Source organism: Artibeus jamaicensis, unplaced genomic scaffold (genome assembly GCF_021234435.1).
Source record: "Artibeus jamaicensis isolate MK-2021 breed Jamaican fruit bat unplaced genomic scaffold, CSHL_Jam_final scaffold_369, whole genome shotgun sequence".
Classification (NCBI taxonomy): Eukaryota; Metazoa; Chordata; class Mammalia; order Chiroptera; family Phyllostomidae; genus Artibeus; species Artibeus jamaicensis.
Window position 1 is genome coordinate 26,806,898 of NW_026522042.1, and position 21,464 is coordinate 26,828,361.

Here is a 21,464-nt window from a genome sequence, read left to right on the forward strand (position 1 = left end):
TTTTATTTCCTTTTCTTGTCTGATTGCTGTGGCTAGGACTTCTAATACTATGTTGAATAAGAGTGGTGAAAGTGGACAACCTTGTCTTTTTCCTGATCTTAGTGAGAAAGTTTTCAGTTTTGTCCACTGAGTATGATATTAGCTGTAGGTCTCTCATATATGGCCTTTATTATGTAGAGGAAATGAATAGATAAAAAACTGCAGTACATCTACACAGTGGAATTCTACAAAGCAGAAAGAAAAAAGGCGCTACCGCTACTCGCCTTTATGACAGCATGGATAGAACTGCAGAGCATTATGCTAAGTGAAATAAGCCAGGCAATAAAAGACAAATACCATATGATCTCACCATTAACAGAAACCTAATCAACAAAATGAACAAGCAAGAAAAGTATAGCCAAATACATAGAAATTGAGAACAGTCTGACAGTGATCAGAAGCAAGAGGGGAGGGCATAAAGGGAGAAAAGGGTGAAGGGTTTACAGGAATAATTATAAAGGTCATATGGACAATAACAAGGTGGAGTGGAAATGGGGGAGGGAGGTGGGGAGTTTGGAGTGGTAGGGAGGGGTGGAGGGAAAGGTAGAAAGCTGTACTTGAAAAGCAATAAAAAAATTTAAAAATTTAAACAACAACAAAAAAACCCAAAACCAAAACCTACCATTATTTTTTTTGGTGGAATTGTTGACATCAATAAGTACCAGTAATCACTTGTTTCTTAATTGAATTAATAAATGACTCATTGATCTGATTAGTAAATGATTCTAGGCCAAATAGATGTTCATACAATGAATAAACCAACTAAATAATCACATAACAGACAGACCAGGTTGAACATTACAATTCAGTTAACATTCATTTATTTGTTATATAAATATTGAGAAACTGGTTTAAAAAACAACAACAAAAAACAAAAGCAAAACAAAACAAAACAAAAAAATGCTTTAAACCAAGAGATTGGAACCTGTCAGTAAAGAGGTCATTTAAAAATAGGGAGTCGTTTAAAAATACATAAATTATATACTCATTTGATTTTAACTTAATTGTACCTATGTTCACTAATTTTATAGAACCTAGATCTTTATTTAAAGATGGGTGTGCCCATAAGAGGGCCAGATAAACATATTTGCAGATCCCTCCCTCACCTTAGCTTCCCCTCATTGCATCCTTTACAATTTCCAATTTGCATTCCTTTAAATGAGTAAGGAATCTAAGACAGTTGTAAAGCATTTTGAAGGAGTCCTTCTAGATGTTTATAATTTTCCCTAGCTTCTTACAATTTTCTGTAATTAATTCCATGGCAATTTTAAATGAGTTATCTTCAAGAATTTTCCTGAAAGCATTATAAAGAAACAAAAACTCTTATTCTTGATGCAATTATGACTCATTGGTTTATATACATTTAATTAAATAATATAATTATCAATGACACCGGAATGAATGGATTTGAATGCAACAGGCTCTTGGAAAGCTGCTCTGTAACCAGTGAGGGCAGGGGAGACCCAGGCAGCTGTGGAGTAGACAGCTGACCACAGGTGCAGTGGGAGCTGGCCGCTGCACAGTGGAGAGTTTTTATGTTAATTAACACTGGTGAAGAGTTTAGAGGAATGCCTGTTACAGAGTAAGCACACATTAATATTATTATATTGTCTGCAAAAATATTTGTTCAAAATTTATAGTTTCATAACTATTTTCTTATTTGCACAAAAATATTTATAGCTAATTTTCATATACTTGCTTGGACTGGTATGACAGTAATATGCATTTTTATTGCTTTTTCACCTGAGAAATATTGAAATTAATTAATAGAGAATCTGATTGTAGAAAAGATAAATATAAGAAAAAAATTTTGTAGTTGACTATTTGTGGTTTTTCTAACCAAAATGTGCATACCTACAGTGTTTACATAATTGAGATTTTTAAAAAGATTTTATTTATTTATCTTTTGAGACCAAGGGGAAGGGAAGGAGAAAAACAAGGAGAGAAACATCAATGCGTGATTGCCTCTTTTGTATCCCCCTTTGGGGACCTGGCCCACAACCCAGGCATGTGCCTTGACTTGAAGTGAACTGGTGACCCTTTGTTTTACAGGCTGGCACTCAATCCACTGAGGCACACCAGCCAGGGCATAATTGAGATTTTAAATAAATATTACATTGATTTATCTTTGGGTAGTATTTTCTCAAAACCTTTGGACATTTGTATTAAAAAAATTTAATCTCAAATGCTTGCTACTATGCTTTTAATGACCCCTGCGTGTTACTAGAGTTTTTGCATTAGCTGGAATTTATAACACTTTTCCCCCTTTAAAAAAATGTCCTTCTGGATTGAAGTTTCATCTATCAATCATCTTTTGGAGGTAGTAAAAGCTTGTCAATAAAAGAACACATAAAAAGATAGATTGTAATCAAGTTTACTCTTGGACTGTTCCCTTTGGAAAGACCAATAATAACCCCATAATATTGCCACATACACAGTATGAGGTTTCTACCCAACTGGCAGAGATTTTATTATTCTCTCTGGACATAAAGCCCCAATTTCTTTTATAAGTATCAGGCTTATTTTAGTTACTTGAAATCTTCTAATTGACTAATTTTATATCAAATAAATTTTTAAATATTTGACATTTCATTCAAGAACAATTCGTGTGCTAGAGATTGGAATTGCCGACCATGAAAGATATTATAAATAATTAGAAAAAAAAGAAGAGAGAGGAAAGGGAAAAGTGAGAATCCTAATGTTGGAAAGAGACTTTTCCACATATATAGAATAATTTAATTGGGAAAGAAATTATTTTTCAAAATACAGTAGAAAAATGGTACAGGTGAATTTTAAAATGTTGACAATTATAATTTTTATACCAGCAATATAATGTATCATAACCAAGGATACTTATTTATGTCTGAGATTTAAAATATAGGATTGCATACAATCCTGTTGCATACAATAACTGCATACAATATTGCATTCAGTAGGTGGAAACATAGTGGCCTTTTTCAAACAACCTTGCTGAAATTTGCCTTTGGGGATTTGAACCAGCCTGGTCTCATAGAAGATAATGGAACTCGTAACACATTTAAAAGTGTTGGCATCAGGGTGACTTAAAAAAGATGACATCCTATCTTCAAGAGTTAGGTTTATCCAAAAGTACAAAAGAAATTGTTTCCCCAAACTGATGAATATTTTTGTAATATATATATATATATGAAAAACCTATTACATTCAAACCTTGAGAATCTTGAGGTCATATCAAAATGATATATGAGAAGATGTGAGATATTTGGGTTAAAATCTTTGACTGTTGATGACTTCTGAGACTAAACATGCTATATGTTTTTTGTCTCATGTTATCCTTTTATGAAATGGAGTTTCTAGAATTACTTGATACATTTGATGTGAGGGTCAGAAAATTTTTGAATGTTGTCTCAATAAAGTGGATAAAGTGCTATGAGAAATATAACAACAGTCACTTGAAAAGCCAAAGTGAAAGATGCCATATTTCTCTGTGCTTGGAATTAGTTTTTTGTCTGGTGTATTCTACAGTTTAAAATGATATGGTCTGGGCAGAGGCACTGATAGACTGTTTTCCAAAGAAGACATATAAGTAGCCAACTACACTAAAACGCTCAGCATTCTAATCAGCAGGGAAATGCAAATCAAAACCACAATGACATATCAGCTCATACCTGTTAGAATGGCTGTCATCCAAAAGACAGGAGGCAAGTGGTGAGGATGTGGAAAAAAAGGAACCCTTGCACACTGTTCTCAGGAATGTGATGTGGTGAAGTCACTGTGTAAAATTAAAAATAGAACTACTGTATGATCCAGCAATTTGACTTCTGGGCATATATCTGAAGAAAATGAAACAGCATATTGGAGAAACAGCTGCACCCCCTGTTCACTGCAGCATTATCTGCAGTAGCTAAGATATGGGTGCAGACTAAGTGTCCATCAATGGATGAGGGGTTAAAGAAGATAGGGTGAAAAATATGCAGTGCAACATTATTCAGCAATGACAAAGAAGGGAATCCTGCCACTTGTGATCACATGGATGCCCCTTGAAGCCATTATGCTAAATAAAATAAGTCATGCAGAGAAAGACAAATACTGTATGAACTCATATATATGTAGGATCTAAAAGAGCCAAATTCATAGAAACAAAGACGAGACCCTGAAAACATATTGGCAAAGAAATGAGTTACGGATTAAGGCTCTCTTTACATAGTATCCAGTCATTCATCCATTTAAAATTATTTATTGGTAAAATACTAGGATATTTGAACTCCCAATGTGTAATATTTAATGAATATGTGAACCAAAAAATAAGAAGTGCTTTGCTGCATAGCCCTCACAAGTGTAATAAAATCTCTTGTACAGATATAACTTAGATTTAACTTGCTAAGCAAAGAAATTGTGGGTTGTAACAAGCTAATTATGTCACTTAAAATTTCAAAATTCCTTGTCTGTGGGTAAAAAACTTCAAAATATCTTGGCAACTGTCAAAAATTATTCTGGCTCTATTCATTTTTGCTTTTATTTTTTGTCCTTTTAAGGCCAGTAGAGATATTTATGTTTAAAAAGTTTCAAGTCATTGGTAGCAACTAGCAACTAACATTGTTTGAGTGGTCGAAACCGTGTTCTATAATTAAATTAAAAAGCACTGGTTGGTAATCGCCCTGTTGTGATGTGTTAGGCATATTGGATAAGGAGTGCAGGCATTTATTTATGGTGTGAGATTTGGCTCTTGACTGCCCATTGACAGTAATGCTGGGGCAGGGGTGGGGGTGGTTGAGCTCCAGTATCTTGAGAAATTGTGAAGGGTTATGTACATGTTTAGAATCAGTATGAAGGGCAAATTGCCATACTTGGAGTGGACACTTTCAAGTGTGAAGGGAGAACATGGTGCAGCCAGTGTGTGGCTGGCATTGGGGACTTTTTGTCTAACAGATTGTGAGTCAGAGTTGGTACTTCATAATAGTTAAACTGTGGACTGGCTTTAGAGTGTGAGTTTTTTGTTTTTTGTTTTTGTACCAGACTTTATCATGTCAATATGTGCTTAAGAAGAGGTAGATAAAGTGGAAAACTGCATATTTTTGAAATTATTATCAGAAAGGATATTTGGGGAGACAGGTTGCTTTTCATTGAGAAGCTTACAAGCTATTTTTTCAGTGTCTTAGATAGAATATCGAAGATGGATGGCAAGTCCTTACACGCTGCGGGGAGGGAGACTCTGGCACCTGGAGCGTTCAGCCGTGACCATGTATTCTGGCCCGTCACGCTGTGTGCAGGCTCCGTGTTGGAAACTGCTAAGCATGCCTCCTTGCAGTTCCAGTCAGAAGAATAGTCAATCTACCCCTGGGTCTCTTGGTTACAGAATATATTAGAACTTTCCTTCCCATTCAGAGAGAGTAAAAATGTATGATATTGTGCCCATATCGATTTCTGTTCAACTCACTGTCGTTGTGATAGATCTTTAATTGCAACATTTTGGACTTTATTACTCTGGTATAAGGAGAAATGCTCCTGGAGTTTGCTAAGTAGATGAAATCAGCTGTCGAAACACATTTGTGCGATCTAGGAGAGTTTGGACAATTACTGATTCTAAAAGTGGGTCACTGTCTTTTTTAGTTTTAGTAAAGATGAGTCTTGAAATTGTATATTGTTATTATCATAATCATTCATTTCATCCACATATATCCCCTGTAAAGTAGGCCCAGGTGTGATTAGTAAAATTATATATGGTTTGACTCCTTTAATATATATTACCCAAACTCATTAGTGTGAATATTTTTATTTTATAAACTTGGAAAGACTTATAGGACATTTATGTACCAATGACTATTATATGGGAAATATAGAATCTAAAGAACTCGAGACACATGGTCATAAACTAAAGGGGGGGATGGTAGAGGTGGGGGGTGCAGGGTGGAGGGGAATGAAGGGAGGAATAGAACAACTGTAATCAATAAAATAAAAATTTTAAAAAATTCCTCGATAATTTTAAAGAGAGATGATGATGAATTATAAACTTTCTTTCATTTTAATTTATTTTGTGAGCATTTAATAATGCCAACTATTTGCCAGGCAGTACTCTAGGCATTGTGGTTATAGATTGGCTATAGATATGAATAAGACAGTTTCTGTGCTCAGAGTATTCATAACTAATTAGGAGACATACAATGTAAAATAGATGGTGTTTCCATAAATCTAAGGTGGTGGGTGGTATACCATTGATTTAATAATACTTTTAGTTGCAAGTGACAGAAAAATCCATCCCAAATGGCTTAAAGGAAAAAGCTACAACAGTCACATTAAGAAGCATCCTAATTTCAGAAACGTTAAAAGATTTTTAAAAATTCCCAAAGAGGTAAGACTGTAAGAGCTTGAAATGCTTGAGGAAGTTTTTAGCTACAAAGGTAACAGTGAGGGGGAAGTGATTTATGTTGTTGGAAAAGGCTGCAGAGAAGAAGCAGCGTGTGCAAGGAACCATGAGGAAGGAAGGGTTTGACAGCCAGGCAAGTCTAGGAGGGGACAAAAGCGCAGAGGAAGGGAAAGTTGACTTAGTGAGATGTGTTCAGAACTGCATGGGAGTTGGTGTACCTGTAGTGTAAGGTGTGAGTGGAAGAATGAGACTTGAGAGTGGAGTTTATGTCACCAAGAATAACAACTCAGGTGGACTTAAGTCTGTGGTGATATTTAGTTGGTCCCATTTTCTTAAACAATTAATAGTTTGTGCAGTGATACAAGGTGGATTTCCTGACCTTCCATGTTAGTAGGTTCAGCCTCCTAATGTTCCGACTTCTCTGAACACAGAGAACAATTATTCTCTTGTGTTTGACCTGTGAACTCTGTATTTAGATCCCATAGTGCCCCACCCCACCATTATATCTTGCAGCATAGCAGCGAGGGACTTGTGTCTCTGACTCCATGACTCCCTCATGAGTCACCCTCAGCTTCTCAGATAGAAGTGGGATTTCTTCACCGCCTGGCTTTGCCTGCTGGTGCCTTCGTAGTTTCATATTCCAAATATGGCTCAGTGCTTCTTCTTCCCATCCATGCTTGGTGCTCTCCATAAATTTTCCAAGACTCTGTTTGCAAGTTCCAAGTTCCAAGTGTCAAGTCTCAGATGGCCCAGAGTCTGCTTGACTGATGGTTCTGCCTTAGATGCCAACGAGCCAGGGTGTGGATACTTGGGCTGCCGTCTGAGGCTAAGCCTTACACTAGTCTGGCAATTTCAAAAAGCAGTTTTCTTGAGCCTAAATTTTTAAAAAAGTATCATTTTAAATATCATTTACAGAAATGTTCCTCCTACAAAGCCCATTTTACTTATGTTACATGCTCTACAAAGCAACCATTATGGATTTTATACTAATAGTCCATACATTAACGACAAATGTTTATTAACTGGCTGCTATATATTAGATAGTAGTTAGGTGTGGGAAATTGAACATAGACCAAGACAGACTGAGTTTCTGCCCAAATTGTATTTAGTTTGACAACCATTAATTATTACATTGTTTATATTAGGACAAGTTGTAATTTGTAATTTGTAATTTCTCTTTGAAAGGAAGAAGCAAGCGTGGATATATTTTATGTGTACGGAGCGTGACGCTGTGCCATTTCTCTTGGTAGGGACACACGAATTACAATAGAGAATTGCAGTTTCGGTGACCAGAGTGATTACACAAGTGAGGTCTTCAATGTTACTGTCCATGTCACTAATTTATACTAATCTACACATTCTCTGCACACCCTAATATTAATAAGGTATTTATGCTTATTCTTCATTTTTACATGACCATGGTCTTTTAAATGTTGCCTGTGGGGTAGTAGGTTATAAAAATCCCATATGTTAAATTATATTCAATTTTAATACATTAGATGCATATGTACATAGACATACAAATGACAGTATTTGCAGTATTCTAATGACCAATCATTATTCTCCTGGGCATGAGGTCATAGTGAATTCTGAAAGTGATACTTAGCAGTGTGAGTAAAACTACAAGTGAGGCTATTGTGCTAATATTTTTGTGTTTTAGAAAATAGGTGCAAGAACTGGGAGGTGATTGTTTTGAAGAGGACGGGACCTATGAGAGAGAAGGAGATAAGGCCGGGTGGGGGACCACTCGAAGTTCACCTGTTAGTCTGGTGTGAGGGACAGAAAACCAAGGAAGTTAACACCAGCGATTCTCCCGTTGATGCTATTAGCTAAAGGGGAGGGAAAAAGAGAAGTGTGCTAGAAGTTTCTAGGCAATCTAAAGTAAAAGATAAAAAGGGACCTGCCTGAAGATGAGAGAAAAAATAATATGTGACAAGCAGTGTTTAGAAATCCTCAATCTTTCTGGCCCCCATTCATATCAGTGTGGCTGCTGCCAGCTGCCAGGATGTTAGCAGTGCAGACGAGTCAAAGGTCGACACATTTTAGGTTGTGGTTTCACAGGCCAGGTCCCCCTCCCCTGCCCCAAATCTCTTCCAGCCACTGCACTGACATCTTGGCTGATGGCCAGTCACTCAGACCAAACCCTGGGGTTGTCTGGACTCCTTCCTCCTTCTTTCAGAGACCACATGCAATCCTGACAGGTCACTCTTTAAATTATATTCATAATCTGACCACTTCTCACAATCTCTCTTACCCAAGATTAAAGTTACAGATGAAAAATCACATCAAAGGGTTGACTATTGGGTGTAGATCAGGCCATCAGAGCTTCCTGCACTAATAAAAATTTTTACATTTTCAATGGTCAGTATAGTAGCCACTGACCACATATGGCTATTGGGCACTTGAAATGTGCAGAATGCAACTGATGAACTACCTTTTTAATGTTGTTAAAACAGCCCCATTACTAGGGGATACCCTATTGGACAGTACCAGTGTAGCAAAAGAAATATCTGTTTGAATCCCACAGCATGAGTGGAATTTGGAGATTCTGGAATGTGGAGCAAGTAGGACCTGCTAACCTGGGAGAAAAAAAGAAATAGGTCTTTGACGTAGCAGAGCATGAGGGCCCTGGGAGTGCCCTAATGAGAAGAGCTGAGAGACTAGGAGGCCATTGGGTAAAGGAGTGGGCAGCTTGGGAGGGGAAAAGGCCATATCATGGCCAAAGGAGTCCGTTCTCGAATTGAAGAGAAGCAGATCAAGTGATGGTAGCCTAAGGGTGCTGGGTGGGTCACGGAACTGCATTATTGTGTGACACAAAAATCCCTCAGTTACTGAAGAGGCTGTATCTTGATACTAAAGTCATCAGTTGCTGGACAAGAAGTAGCTAAAGAATGAAAAAAGTTGAATTATGCAATGTAAAACAAGGCTTTTCTTTTTGTATGAATTGAGAGCAAGAGAGTTTGGCTTTCCAAATCACAGAGCAGATTTCAACATTGTTACCAAGTGTATTATAAATTTATAGTACTTAGGTTTTGGCTAAAGGTTTAGAATATTTATTTTAACCTCATAAAAATCTTATTAATGTGAATATAGGGGTTCAAATAGAACAGAAAGTTTAGTTACATAGGGGCTACCTGCTTTTGCTATTATTATCATTGCAGCCAATTTTCTGAATTTCTTATTGTTTCACCATGAAAGTGGTAGTAATATAGATGTTCTTATGATAGTGCTTTTTCCCCCAGGTTTCTTTCACACCTCCGGGCACTTCTTTGTGAGCTTTGATTTACCCAGGTGTGCTGATTTGAAGTCGCACAAGCCTGTTCCTGACGCCTATGGTTCATCTCCAATGAGGGTGTCAACAGAGAGCTGTTTTAAATAGTACCGCCCTGCTACTGCCATCAGTTTCCAATCCTCTCATGCCTCCGTCTGAGGGAATTAAGGGAGAGAAAATGAGAAAAATCAAACCCTGCATATCCCAGTCTGCTTGGGCTGCCATAACAAGATATCACAGACCGGGCGGCTCCAACAACAGAAGCGTATCTTTTCACAGTTCTTGAGGCCAGAAATTCAAGATCAGTCTGCCAGCAGAGCACATTACTGATGAGCGCCTTCTTCCTGGCAGCCACCTGCTCTCTGAGTCCTCACGTGGTAGAGAGAAAGACCTCTGGTCGCTCCTTCTTGTGAGGACAAAAGTCCTGTGGCATGGAGACCTCACCCTTATGACCTCATATAACTTTTCATTGCTTCCTTAAAGGCCCCATCTACAAATACAGTCTCATTGGGGATTAGGGCTTCAAAGTATCTATTCGGGATGGGGTAGAGGTGAAGGCAGGGGTGAGGGGCAAGGAATTCAGCCCGTGACACAGCTCATGCATGTGAGGGCATCGAACAGCATGACTTGGGCCCAGAAACTGCTATTTTTTTTTGTTCTATATTTTCCAGACACATAATTTTTTTAGTACCCAATTGTGCTAGAGAATTAACCTTCCAGAATTTGATACTACTCTTCCCTTATTATTGTCTCTTTCCTCATATTGAGGATGGGTATATTTCAAATGCACTTTGGGTATTTGTAGATTACCATTCAACTCTAGACAGAAAGACTGCTCACCCAGTAATTATTGGTATTTAAGAATATGAAGAGGTATTGTTTGTTGGATGGGAAATAGGTAGGTGTTGTATGAAGGGAAATGTCCACTGTACTTGTTGTCAAATGAAAACAAAATCAAAGGCGTGAATTTTTCTGTACCAAGTTGATGAAAGCAGGACAGGATGAGAAAGGACAGTGTTGTTGCTATTGTGAGGGCGCATCCTCAGGGCACTGCTGGTGGGCGGCAGGGTGGTTCGTTTGGCTCCCGAAAGCCTGGAAGATGCAGGCCTTCCTCCTTCCATTGATACCAAATCTAGGAACTTATCTATTGAAAATGTCGTAAACAAAAGATAGATAAATGATGATGCCTGCGGTTGCTGAATACCAAGTGTTTGTTACATGCCTAAACTTTAGAATAAATCCTTGACATAAAAATAGCTCATGGTATGTTTCTGAGTGAAACTCTTTTTAAAGCAAAAGCATTGCATCGAGATCCCATTATGTAAAACTTATTATGCAGAATGAGTCAAGTCAGAAAAACCTATTCCAAAATATCAAAGTACATACACTCTCTGGCATGGCAGACTGGCCAACAATTGCTCTTCCTTTGCATTTTTTCTTGTTGTCCCCCGACACTTTTTGGATCTAGCATACATTAACTACTAATTTTTAGTGGTTTAGCTCTAATTAACACTAAAGTCCTTAACCATAGACTGTGAAGTAAGGAGGCTTAAAATTAAGGCTCCTTATACTTAGCATGAGGCAGGCTTACACAGCCCTCCCTCCCTCCCTTCTCTGCTCTCTGAGACAAGAAGACTGGGAGTGGAGGGTGCCGGTCTTTACTGTCTGTACATAGTAATGACCAGCGAGTCAATTAAGTCTGGATGTTAAAAATGATGAACCATGAAAATTATTCCACGCCATTTTTTTCAGGTGCACAGGTTGCCTTGAGTCATAGTAGCTCTGTAGGAAGGGGATAAGCCTGTGAGTTTCATTTCTCTTTCTGTTATTGCTATAAGGAAAGTGGGTAGATAAACAGACTGAGTTATTCTTTATATTCTCTGGGTCAGAATTGTCAAGTACCTAAGGATATACCTTGATTCATTGCTTATTAAATCACACATTTCATTATGAGGGGTTACTGTCATACATATGAGGAGTTACATTTTATATAAAGTGGTATGTAGACTAATATTTAGAAGGCAGTGCAGGTTATAAGAAATAGGTTGCTACATCAAAGGACACTAAAATTGGAATTAAAGGGAGAAAACTTGGGTTCTGGCCCACTTATGTTACTTAATAATTTGAGGCCTTACACAGTTTTTTTTTTTGTCAAAAACTGTATTGACAATAATACTGGCCCAGAATCTGAATGCACACAGGCCCAGTAAAATTTAGAAATCATCAAAGTTAGAATAATAATTTAAAATACATAAGACTCCTTATTTCTCAGCTTTAGGCTGTCCTTAGAGTCCCCTTTAGAAGTCACTGACATGGCTCTACATGCAGATGCAAAGTCAAGGGCAGATCTTGCACTGGCCACAGGTGACTTGGCACACAAGAGCTGACGTTTTCCTTTCTTCTTACTTTCCTCCCCTGTCCCCTTCCCTCATCTCCCAAATCTCTCCTAAACAGAAGGGCTTAGCTTTTAGGAGATTTTACCTAGGCACAACATTTGTACATCTGTTTATCTACATCTTTATAATTATGAAGCTTAATCAAATTTTAAAAAACACATATTAAAGCAAGTAGAATACACAAATGTACTTTATTATTGTCTTCTTGATCCCACCACCATAATTACTTAAATCTGTTTCTTTCATCTTGCTGTGATCCATAGCTTCATTTTACCAAATCGTATTTAATTTGATCCTTACTCTTTTCTCAAATTCTGCTTACTAATATTATTTCCCAAACCCTCCCATGTATTCTGTTTGTAACTGACTGATTTTTCCAGTGCTGTTCTAATCTTTATTGAAATAGTATAAGGAACTTATTTCCCAAAATAAAAAGTTAAAACTAAGTGGGACTTTCCAATGAGCAAATAGATGACCACTTCTTGTTTTTAATTATATTTGTCAACATATGAAAAGGCCAAATCTGTAGAGAACTTCTATAAAAGTTTATTTGAGCCAAACTGACCACATAGGCTGTGGTGCAAGATCTCAAATGCTCCGAAGAAGTTTTGGAGCTTCTTTCATGCATTGGAAATTAAGGAGGGGACATAAGGAAAATTGGAGAAAGCAAGGCTAGGATTGGATTACAGGAAAGTTAACAAGATTATGTGCTCACTTGAGGGTTAATACTCTCTTCAAGAGGTATTTCAAAGGCATGTTAACACAAGGACAATGAACAGGGCTGGCTTAAAACCTTTCAGTTAAATTATAGGCCTGGGGCATGACTACCCACCCTGACCTGCCCAGTTAGGAATTTATGATAAAATTTCTGATAAGCTCGCCCTGTAAGTTTACTTCCCAGAGAATGCCTTCCCACCCCATCAGCCACCCCCCCACACACACACACAGATTTTAAAGAAAATTTGTAATGGAGGTCTTTGATTTCACGTGTTCCTAAATTGTTAACTAAAAGTAGCTAAGAAAACAGTGCAGTGTTAGGGTTGCTATGAATGTTATGTCACTTAGTATAAAAGCCAGAATGTACAGATGTAGTATAATAGGACACACCTTTTAACACAGAGCACTGGCTCCTCTAGGGACATGTAATGTGATAGTTTTAGATTAGAAAATAGCCTTTATTTATGCCCAGCCTTTTACATAAATAGTAATTTTGTAATGCCTTGGTAAAAAATGTTGTCAGTTAATTATTTCCTCTGCTGATGAGCAATGCTATATAAGATATGCAACAAATACTTTGCCCTTATTTATTTGTTCAAGTAAGTCGAATACAGTGGAACAAAATAATGTTCGGGAATCCTGTTTTTAATCTGCACGTGTGTGTCTGTTTAGGAACTGGGCCCGTGTTAGGAGTTTCTCTTTTTTTTTCATAAATGAACTCAGACAAAACAAACTGTGATAAATGAGCTTTGCCAGATTTAAGGCGCTTTTGTTTGCTGTTGGTCACAGAGTAAGAACTCAGTAAATATTTGTGGAGTGGCTAGTTATTTATTATAGTTTGCAAAGCCAACTGAGCTTCTTATGTTAATTGTGGTATTTCTTAATTACTTATAAATTATTGACTTTATTTTCTGTGATTTCTTTATAGAGGATCTAGCAAGTTTTCTTTTTAGATGAAAATATATCAATGAGCAAGTAATAAATTTACCTAACCTCTATACAAAGGTGGTTCACTAGCTTCTTTTTAAACTCAGTCCTCCTTTTAATCTTTACCCTTTCTTGTAATCTTATTTGCATTTCTCCTCCACTTATCTCAAAGACAAAACATGACATTGTGCATGTATTATGGAATGTGGTTGCGGTTGCTATAGGAGAAACCATTCTATTCACTTGTTTCCCCTATGCTATGGGCTTTCACTGCATTTCATAATTCTCAGTTTGCCAAAGTGTACGGATTAGAGTTGCATGATAGATATGTCTGCAGCCAGTGACAACATCAGATTGCACTGAGCATGTCCTCTTGCTTTGCAGGAGCTATGCCTGTCCCAGACCAGCCTTCGTCAGCCTCAGAGAAAACCAGCTCTCTGAGCCCTGGCCTAACGACCTCCAACGGGGATGGCTCGGAAACGGAAACCACCTCTGCCATCCTTGCCTCTGTCAAAGAACAGGTGGGAGCATTTTGCTTTCATGACATACTTATGGGGCTATTTTGAAAAGACATGTTCTTTCCTGATGAACAGTGGCGGTTGGAAAAATATGATTTACTAATGGATTGTTGGCTTTCATTATCAAATTAATGCTCAGATATTATTATAATGGCTTTTGATGCCATGTTTTATTCATAATTTTGGTAGATATTCTTGAAATAATATCCCATAGGGCAAAAAAACTTTACAGTCAAAATTACATATAGATGAAGTTTTGACAGATTTGGTGATGGACCTACATTTTAATGCTATTAAATGCATGAAGTCAAATAACTGGTTTTTAGAAAATATAAAGTCTAATAAACTGTCAAAATGTATCCACTAGGCCACCAGGCTACATTAGTATGTGTGACAGAAGATAAATACGATGTTGGGTCAAGGGAAATTAGCCTTCCCAGTGTTTCCGAGATGATGGATCTGGAAGAACAAGTTACAGAATTTTCCCTTTGAAACTAATCAATGTTTTGTATATTTCTGCCTCCAGAATTACTTTGCCATAAAGATGGACACATAAATTAAATCTGAAGTCTTATATCTAAACACATTATTTCTTAAAAGTCATGTTTCTTATCAACAAAAAAGTAGTAAATAATTAAAGAAAGCTGGAGAGATCCCATTTGTTTATTCTTTCCTTTATATCCCTTGCTCTAGGGGACATATCAGTAAAAATGTTGCCGAGTGAAATATCTGAGATTTTCCTGCCAATGTTCTCCTCTAGGACTTTAATAGTGTCATGGCTTATATTTAAGTCTTTTATCCACCTTGAATTTATTTTGGTGTATGGTCTAAGTCGGTGCTCGAGTTTCATTTTTTTGCACATAGCTGTCCAGTTCTCCCAATACCAATTGTTGAAGAGGCTATTTTTACTCCATTTTATGTTACTGCCCCCTTTGTTGAATATTAATTGCCCGTAGGGACTTGGGATTATTTCTGGGCTGTCTGTTCTGTTCCATTTGTCTATGTTTTTATGCCAGTACCAGGCTGTTTTGATTACAGTGGCCTGGTAATACAGTTTGGTATCAGGTATTGTGATTCTCTCCTACTTTGTTCTTTTTTCTCAAAATTGCAGCTGCTATTTGGGGTCATTTATGGTTCCATATAAATTTTCAAAGTGTTTGTTCTATGTCTGTGAAATATGCCATTGGTACTTTAATAGGTATTGCATTGAACCTGTAAATTGCTTTGGGTAGTATGGACATTTTGATAGGAGTATATCCTAAGAACCCTGAAACACCAATCCAAAAGAACCTATGCACCCCAATGTTCATAGCAAAACAATTTACAATAGCCAAGAGTTGGAAGCAACCTAGGTGCCCATCAGTAAATGAATGGATCCAAAAACTGTGGTACATTTACACAATGGAATTCTATGCAGCAGAAAGAAAGAAGGAGCTACTACCCTTTGCAACAGTATGGGTAGATCTGGAAAGCATTATGCTGAGTGAAATAAGCCAAGCGGTGAAAGACAAATACCATATGATCTCACTTTTAACAGGAACCTAAACAATAAAACAAACAAGCAAGCAAAATATAACCAAACACACTGAAATAGAGAACAGGCAGACAGGGACCAGAGGGGAGAGGGGAGGGAATTTCAGGGGAAAAAGGGGAAGGATTCACAGGAACAAATATAAAGAACATATGAACAAAAACTAACAGGGGTGGAAATGGGAGGGAGGTGGGGGGCACGGGGGGTGGGCTGGGATGGAAGTAAAAGACAGAAAACTGTACTTGAACAATAATTAAATTAAAAAATATTAAAAAATAAAAAATAAAGAAAGTTGGAAAGTCGGTGGGTTTTTTTTTTGCTTCTTTTTTAGCATGTGCTAGAATATAAACCACTATTTTTACTGAAAAAGCATCCCAAGTGCCTGGGTTACATGATTCAGGGATGTTGAGTTAATAGCAACGGTAGGTGAGGGTGACAGAACTTACCTAATTTCAGGACTATCTCAACAGAACAATAATCTAAGTGGGGCAAGGAAGGACAGTTACTCTACTCAAAGAAAAGGACTCTAGGGTTTGGGGGTGGGGTTTGTCGTATTTTTTAAAGTAGAGACTAATTTAGTTAAAAGTAGGAAACCACCTTGATAGTCCCACTGTCCATGGAAGAGTAGAAGGAAAATCCATTGACAAGATGGATCAATGATGCCATCAGTCAGACACGTGCCACTGGGTCAGGCAGTATGCAGCTAAGCAGGTACACACAAGAAACTTGAATAGCTTGATTGGGTAATCTAGCTATTGAAAATGGTCAGCAGGCAGAAAATTGGGCTGAGGCATAGGCCGTATTGCTTGATTAGTTCTCTTCCAAGTACCAACCTGAGAAGTTTTCTGATTTTTTTCAGAAGCAGTGGAAAAGGAGAGCAAGGCTCGTGCCCCTTGTATCCATACTACAGGGTACTGCTGTGTTATAGCTGGGTCGTGTCATGGTTTCTTACTTTGGTATGATTTGGAAGCCCTGCTAGACCACTAAATTTAGCATGGTGACAAAATATAAAACACGCAGTATAAATTTAACAAGAAAACTTCGAGACCTGTCTGATGAAAACTATAACACTTTGTCAAAAGACACAAAGTGACTCAGTAAATGAAAAGCCATGCCACAGTCCTGGGTAGGAAAGCTTGGTGTCACAACAGTGTTACTCTCTCCCAAGTTATTGAATAGCATTTAGGCAGTGGTAAATAGGAAGCTGTGGCCAATGGTTTGTTCCTTCATCAAATAGACCAAAATTATTATTTTTTAAAGATTTGATTTATTTATATTTTAGAGGGGAAGGGAAGGAGAGAGGGAGAGAAATATCAATGTATGGTTGCCTCTCGTGTGTTCCCTGCTGGGAACTAGCCTGCAACTCAGGCAGGTGCCCTGACTGGGAATCGATCCATGATCGTGTGGTTCATAGGCCCGCGCTCAATCCACTGAGCTACACCAGCCACGGCAGACCAAAACTATTTCAAAGATCACATGGAAACATAAATATATATGACTCCAAGGAAATTTTTGATAGAGAGATTTTTACTTTACAAATCATGTGGATCACAGTAGTGTTCAGTTACCCCAATATAGAAAATGATCTCTTTATAGGGCTTAACTGAGAATTCAGAACAGATTCAAATAATATACAGGTTTGCCCTGGCTGGTGTGGCTCAGTGGATTGAGTGCTGGCCTTACAAACCAAAGGGTCACTGGTTTGATTCCCAGTCAGGGCACATGCCTGGGTTGCAAGCCAGGTCCCTAGTTGCGAACATGTGAAAGGCAACCTCACATGGATGTTTCTCTCCCTCTCTTCTCCCTCCCTTCCCCTCTCTCTAAAAATAAATAAATAAAATCTTAAAAAAAATAATAAACAGGATATATGTATTTAAGTATTTCTGTTTAGTACAAGGCAGTGGTTTATATGTTATTAACATAATCAGTTAACCATCTGGAAGAAAATTAAAGCCATTAACTCACAATATATACAGAAATAAATTGTAAAGGTAAATCACTGTAACTGTATAAATTAAACTTTAAATATATTAGAATAAACATTGAGAAATATTTATATAAATTACAAGTGGAAAAGGCTCTTTATCATGAAAAGAAACTCAGAAACCATACATGAGTGGTTGATGCAAGTTGGCAATATAACAACTAAGAATAATAACAATAAAAATCCAACATAAAAAATAGAAAGATAGGCCAAGAGAAAATATGTGTTCCACAAATAGGACAAAGTACTGATGTCATTTGTATAGTAAGATTTTCAAATGTTGATGAGAAAAAGAGAAATAAAAGAATAGAAACTAGGCAAAAAATATAAATAAGCAATTCACAGAGGAGAAATATGCAAATAACCACTAATATACTAATCAGGGACATAGAATTTATTGTAAAAATGAATTGTAAGATTATTTGGAATAGAAAAAACATAAAACAATATTTAATGATGAAGAGTTGAATAATACTGTATCTTTTATGTAAAGTCCTTCAAATAAAAGATGTATTTTTTCTATGTTGTTATCAAGAAAAATGAATTGATCCATTTATTTACTGATGGGCACCTAGGTTGCTTCCAGCTCTTGGCTATTGTAAATTTTTCTGCCATGAACATTGGGGTGCATAGGTTCTTTTGGATTGGTGTTTTAGGGTTCTTAGGATATAGTCCCAGCAGTGGAATTGCTGGACCAAAAAAACAGGTCCATGTTTAGTTTTTTTTAGAAAATTCCATATTGTTTTCCACAGTGGTTGTACCAGTCTGCAATCCCACCAACAATGGATTAGGGTCCCCTCTTCCTCACAACCTCTCCAAAACTTGTTGTTTGTTGCTTTGTTTATGATGGGCTTTCTGACCGGTGTAAAGTGGTATCTCATTGTGGTTTTAATTTGTATCTCTCTGATAGCTAGTGATATTGGGCATCTTTTTATGTGTCCCTGGATCTTCTGTATGTCCTCCTTGGAGAAATGTCTGGTCAAGTCCTTTGTCCACTTTTTAATTGGGTTGCTTGTCTTTTTAGAGTGGAGTTGTATAAGTTCTTTGTATATTTTGGAGATTAAACCCTTGTCTGAGGTATCATTGGCAAATATGTTTTCCCTTACAGTTGGATCTCTTTTTATTTTAATACTGTTTTCTTTAGAATGGATCAGAAATTATGGTACATATACACAACGGAATTCTACGCAGCAGAGAGAAAGAAGGAGCTACTACCCTTTGCAACAACATGGATGGAACTGGAAAGCATTATGCTGAGTGAAATAGGCCAGGCATTGAAAGACAAATACCATATGATCTCACCTTTAACAGGAAGCTAAACAACAAAACAAACAAGCAAGCAAAATAAAAACAATGACACTGAAATAGAAAACAGGGGGACAGTGAACAGAGGGGTGAGGGGAGAGAATTGGGAAAAAGGGGAAGGATTTACAGGAACAAGTATAAAGGACACAGGGACAACAACTAAGGGGGGTGGACATGGGATAGAGGTGGGGGGCATAGGGGTGTGGGCTGGGATGGGAGAAATAGAAAACTGTACTTGAACAATAATTAAATAAATTTTAAAATACATTAAAAATAAATATACATAAATCCTTTAGAAAATCAAAAAAAAAGAAAGAAAGAAAAAAAGAAAAATGAACTGGAGCCATACATCTAAACTTTGAAGAAATTCCTGGGGATTTTAGAAAGGAAATGACATAGCATTACATTGTCTTGTTTGTTTGTTTTAAACAGTAAATATGTTTTGTTTGTATATGTTTATGAGCTTCTACAAAAGTGTAGAAAGAAAACAATGAACCTATTAGCATTGGTTAGCATATATGTTTTCAGTTAGATGGAGGTGGGAGTGGACAGAGGACATGGAGAATTAGGAAGAGAAACAGACATGGGGAAAAGAATTGGGAGACTGGAATAAATATTAGTTGGATAATAGAAAATATTCCTCTAGCTGAAATACAGGAACGTCTGTGGTGTCTGTGGTTAGAGAGTGGTAAGCTACTTAAAGCAAAAAAAAAAAAAAAAAAGTATTCCTAGAGGTAAAATAGCCTCTCCGAATTCTTGATGAAAATGTAATAAAAATGTATCGTGAAGAGTTGTTTTTTCCCTAATAATTAACATAAATCCAGTGTTCATGTTTGGCCAGCAAAGGTGCGAAGTTCTTTGTGGCAGATAAGTGCTGTTTGGAGAAATGGTAATCTGTCCTGGGAAGCTCGGGTAGAACGACCTGAAACACCCAAACCAGAGGCTTGGGCGTCAGCCCTGTGTGTGGGGTCTGTCCTTTTCAAGGCAGAAATCAACAAGCAGCCAAGTTCATAGACTTTCTTGGTGTGGCCTGATAGAAACAGCCACTCTCTCCCTTTATGCATTTTTTGTCCTAAATTAATCTTAAGCCTTCCTACTCTCTTTTCATCAGGTATAGACTATCATCGTTGGAGTTTAGTATATTTTTAAAGAGATTAGCCAGATTAAGGAAAAGTGACTTTACAGATTAATACATTCTAGAATTCTATTTCTTGACATTTTTATTGTATTTTCTATTACCATCTACCCCCCATACCTCTTCTACCTCCACCCATCCTCTCTCCCCCCACATCGTTGTCTGTGCCTATGAGTTCTTTCTTTTTTTTGTTATTATTCTTAATGTTATATGCAAAATGTATTTATAAATCTGTTCACTTAAATAATATTATTTTTCCAGTCCTTTTTATGTACTAATGAGACATAGTTTTCTTTTGTAAAAATCCTATTATTAATTTAGGGAATTTCAACTAAAATTTTTTGGGGGCATCACACTTTTGTACTACTGTAGCCCTGCCTCCTTGCAGGTCAGTTCTGCAGGATGAAGTCATCTTCCTCCACAGAAAACATACATCCTGAATTCTACCAGGTTACACACTTCATTTGTTCATTCGTTAAACACACAGAGCATTTTATATTGGCAAAACACAATAAAGGGTAATAAAAACTGTGAATATAAGAAAACTATCTGATAGAGTTCATTGGAATAAACTGTTAATGAGACTAAGGGTACACATTTTTAGGCAAGTAGTTAACATTGCATAGAAACATATTCTAATTTATAACTATACAGTGAAACCTAAGTCATACAAACCCTAAGTCACAAAAGACACCCCACATAGCACTGCATGGAATGACTAAGATATTTGTAAAGTGAGTCTTAGTTTCTTTGAATGCAGCAGCCATGGGTTGCTCAATAAAAAAAAACTGTTTATTTATTTCTTTTTTTCTTGTAATTTCCCATTTTGATTGCTTTTTAACTGGTGAATTTTACACTTTTATATCAACATTAATAGAACCTTGAATTCCACTACGCTTGGTGGGAAATTCGCCATATTTCTGTCATCTCATTTCTAGCATTTCTTATGCCTCTCCTCCTCTGGAGCTTTATTTTATTTTATTTTTTTTCATACATCACTTTATTGTTATTCAATTACAGTTGTCTGCATTTTCTCCTTTATAGTAGTTCCTGAAAACCCTTCTACCCACAATCCCCTCCCCTTCCCCCTCTGGCTATTGTTAGATTGTTCTTAATTTCAATATCCCTGGTTATATTTTGATTGCTTTTTTCTTTTGTTGATTATGTTCCAGTTAAAGGTGAGATCATATGGTATTTGCCCCTCACCGCCTGGCTTACTTCACTTAGCATAGTGCTCTCCAGTTCCATCCATGCTCTCTGGAGCTTTAAGAGAGAGACACCAGTCCCCATTTCCTTTT

The 21,464-nt window shown here is 37.0% G+C and overlaps 1 protein-coding gene across 1 annotated transcript in view; it reads left to right on the plus strand.

Moving 5' to 3' along the window:
* CTNND2 (catenin delta 2) overlaps positions 1–21,464 on the plus strand; it is an 841,098-nt gene that overhangs the window by 120,920 nt on the left and 698,714 nt on the right. The window contains exon 2 of the mRNA XM_053657171.1: positions 14,078–14,214. Within this exon, the coding sequence (XP_053513146.1) occupies positions 14,078–14,214 (137 nt within the window). The remainder of the gene's footprint in view (positions 1–14,077; positions 14,215–21,464) is intronic.